Genomic DNA, 1,936 nt, shown 5'->3' on the forward strand with positions numbered 1-1,936 from the left:
TTTACATTGTTCCTGTCAACACAAAGTATCGATATTGTCCTTTGAGAATCAGTATTAGAGCATAAAAATAGCACTTGTGATGAACTTTTGTATAAATATACTGTCATTCATAGAAAGATCTGGCATCGGCGGTATCGATATTGCAGTATTGACCCGCACGCACTTCACTAGATTGCTGCCATCGGGGTTGGGAGTGTGATACTGCACATTAATAAATATCTGATACTATTTGTGTTTAATCGTCTTTGAGCATGAATTATATTATTTTTTTGGTACATAAAACACAACAAACAGTTTAGGCAAACCAATACAATGAAAATGTATACATGCAATATAATATACACGGTATGGATACAAAACAGTAACTGTTATGGTGGGAAAGAAAGTCATTTTCTATCGGTTTGTATCATTATTTCCGTTTGCTCCACAAAAAACAAGGACGTCACGTTATCCTTGACCGTTTTCAGGGCCTCCAAGGGGACAGATGGTGTTAGCCAATCAAAAAAGAGAGCTGGCGCAGCTAACTTTGCATGAAAGCTATTATAGACGTACGGGTCTCACGTGTTAGCCAATCAAAAAAGAGAGTTGGCGCAGTTAATTTGCATGAAAGCGATTATAGACACACGGGTTTCACGTGTTAGCCAATCAAAAAAGAGAGTTGTCGCAGCTAAATTTGCATGACGGCGCTTATAAGAACACATGGCTCACTGCGGCTGCCACACTGATCCGTAACCGCATCAGAATGCCCGAACCCCAGAAGGCCGCGCCCAAGAAGGGCTCCAAGAAAGCCGTTACCAAGGCTCCTGGTAAGGGTAAAGGGAAGAGGAGGAAGACCAGGAAGGAAAGCTACGCTATCTACGTGTACAAGGTTCTCAAACAGGTGCACCCTGACACCGGTATCTCGTCCAAGGCCATGAGCATCATGAACTCCTTCGTCAACGACATCTTCGAGCGCATCGCTTCCGAGGCATCTCGCCTGGCTCATTACAACAAGAGATCCACCATCACATCCCGGGAGATCCAGACCGCAGTGCGACTCCTGCTGCCCGGTGAGCTGGCCAAGCATGCCGTGTCTGAGGGCACCAAGGCGGTCACCAAGTACACCAGCTCCAAGTAGACCATGTGACGTCATTGCAACAACCAACGGCTCTTTTAAGAGCCACACAATCCTACTAAGGAAACATTTACCTAAATATTATATAATTGATGTGTACTCAAAACTGACCTACAAATTGTTCAATAGTGCGTCTCGCTAAGATTGTTAGGAGTCAAAATAATTGTCAAAACATGTTTCTTTACAAAGAATGATTGGCTTCAGTCATGTTTGATGTAAATCAGAATAATTTAAACTCTAATTTTAATTACACTAATATTCTAAAGCTTTACATTGAGAGATAGTCATGAGTATGACAAGTCATTGGGATTTAAAAATCATAATTTTGAAATGCAAAGTTATGATTATGACATAAAGTCATTATGAAATGAAGTCATAACTATGAGAAAGTCATGATGTGATTAAAAAGGCATGATTATGAGATAAAAAGTCGAATATGTGATACAAACTCATGACATTAAAAACGCATGATTATGAGATAAAAAAAGAAAGTCATGATTATGTGATTCAAAAGTCATGATTATGAGATTCAAAAGGCATGATTATGTGATTCAAAAGGCATGATTATGAGATTCAAAAGGCATGATTATGAGATTTAAAAGGCATGATTATGTGATTCTAAAGGCATGATTATGAGATTTTAAATTCATGATGAGATTAAAACAAGTCATGATTATGAGATTCAAAAGGCATCATTATGTGATTCAAAACGCATGATTATGACATTAAAAAAAAGTCATGATTATGAGATTCAAAAGGCATGATTATGTGATTCAAAAGGCATGATTATGAGATTTAAAAGGCATGATTATGTGATTCTAA

General features: G+C 38.4%; 1 protein-coding gene across 1 annotated transcript; it reads left to right on the forward strand.

The window, feature by feature from the left end:
* Positions 1-734: 734 nt before the first annotated feature.
* LOC133610014 (histone H2B 1/2-like) lies at positions 735-1,449 on the forward strand. The gene has a single exon (XM_061966074.2). The coding sequence runs from the start codon at positions 743-745 to the stop codon at positions 1,115-1,117; it is 375 nt and encodes a 124-aa protein (XP_061822058.1). The 5' UTR covers positions 735-742; the 3' UTR covers positions 1,118-1,449.
* The last annotated feature ends 487 nt before the right edge of the window (positions 1,450-1,936 follow it).

The sequence above is a fragment of the Nerophis lumbriciformis genome, linkage group LG11 (assembly GCF_033978685.3).
Source record: "Nerophis lumbriciformis linkage group LG11, RoL_Nlum_v2.1, whole genome shotgun sequence".
Classification (NCBI taxonomy): Eukaryota; Metazoa; Chordata; class Actinopteri; order Syngnathiformes; family Syngnathidae; genus Nerophis; species Nerophis lumbriciformis.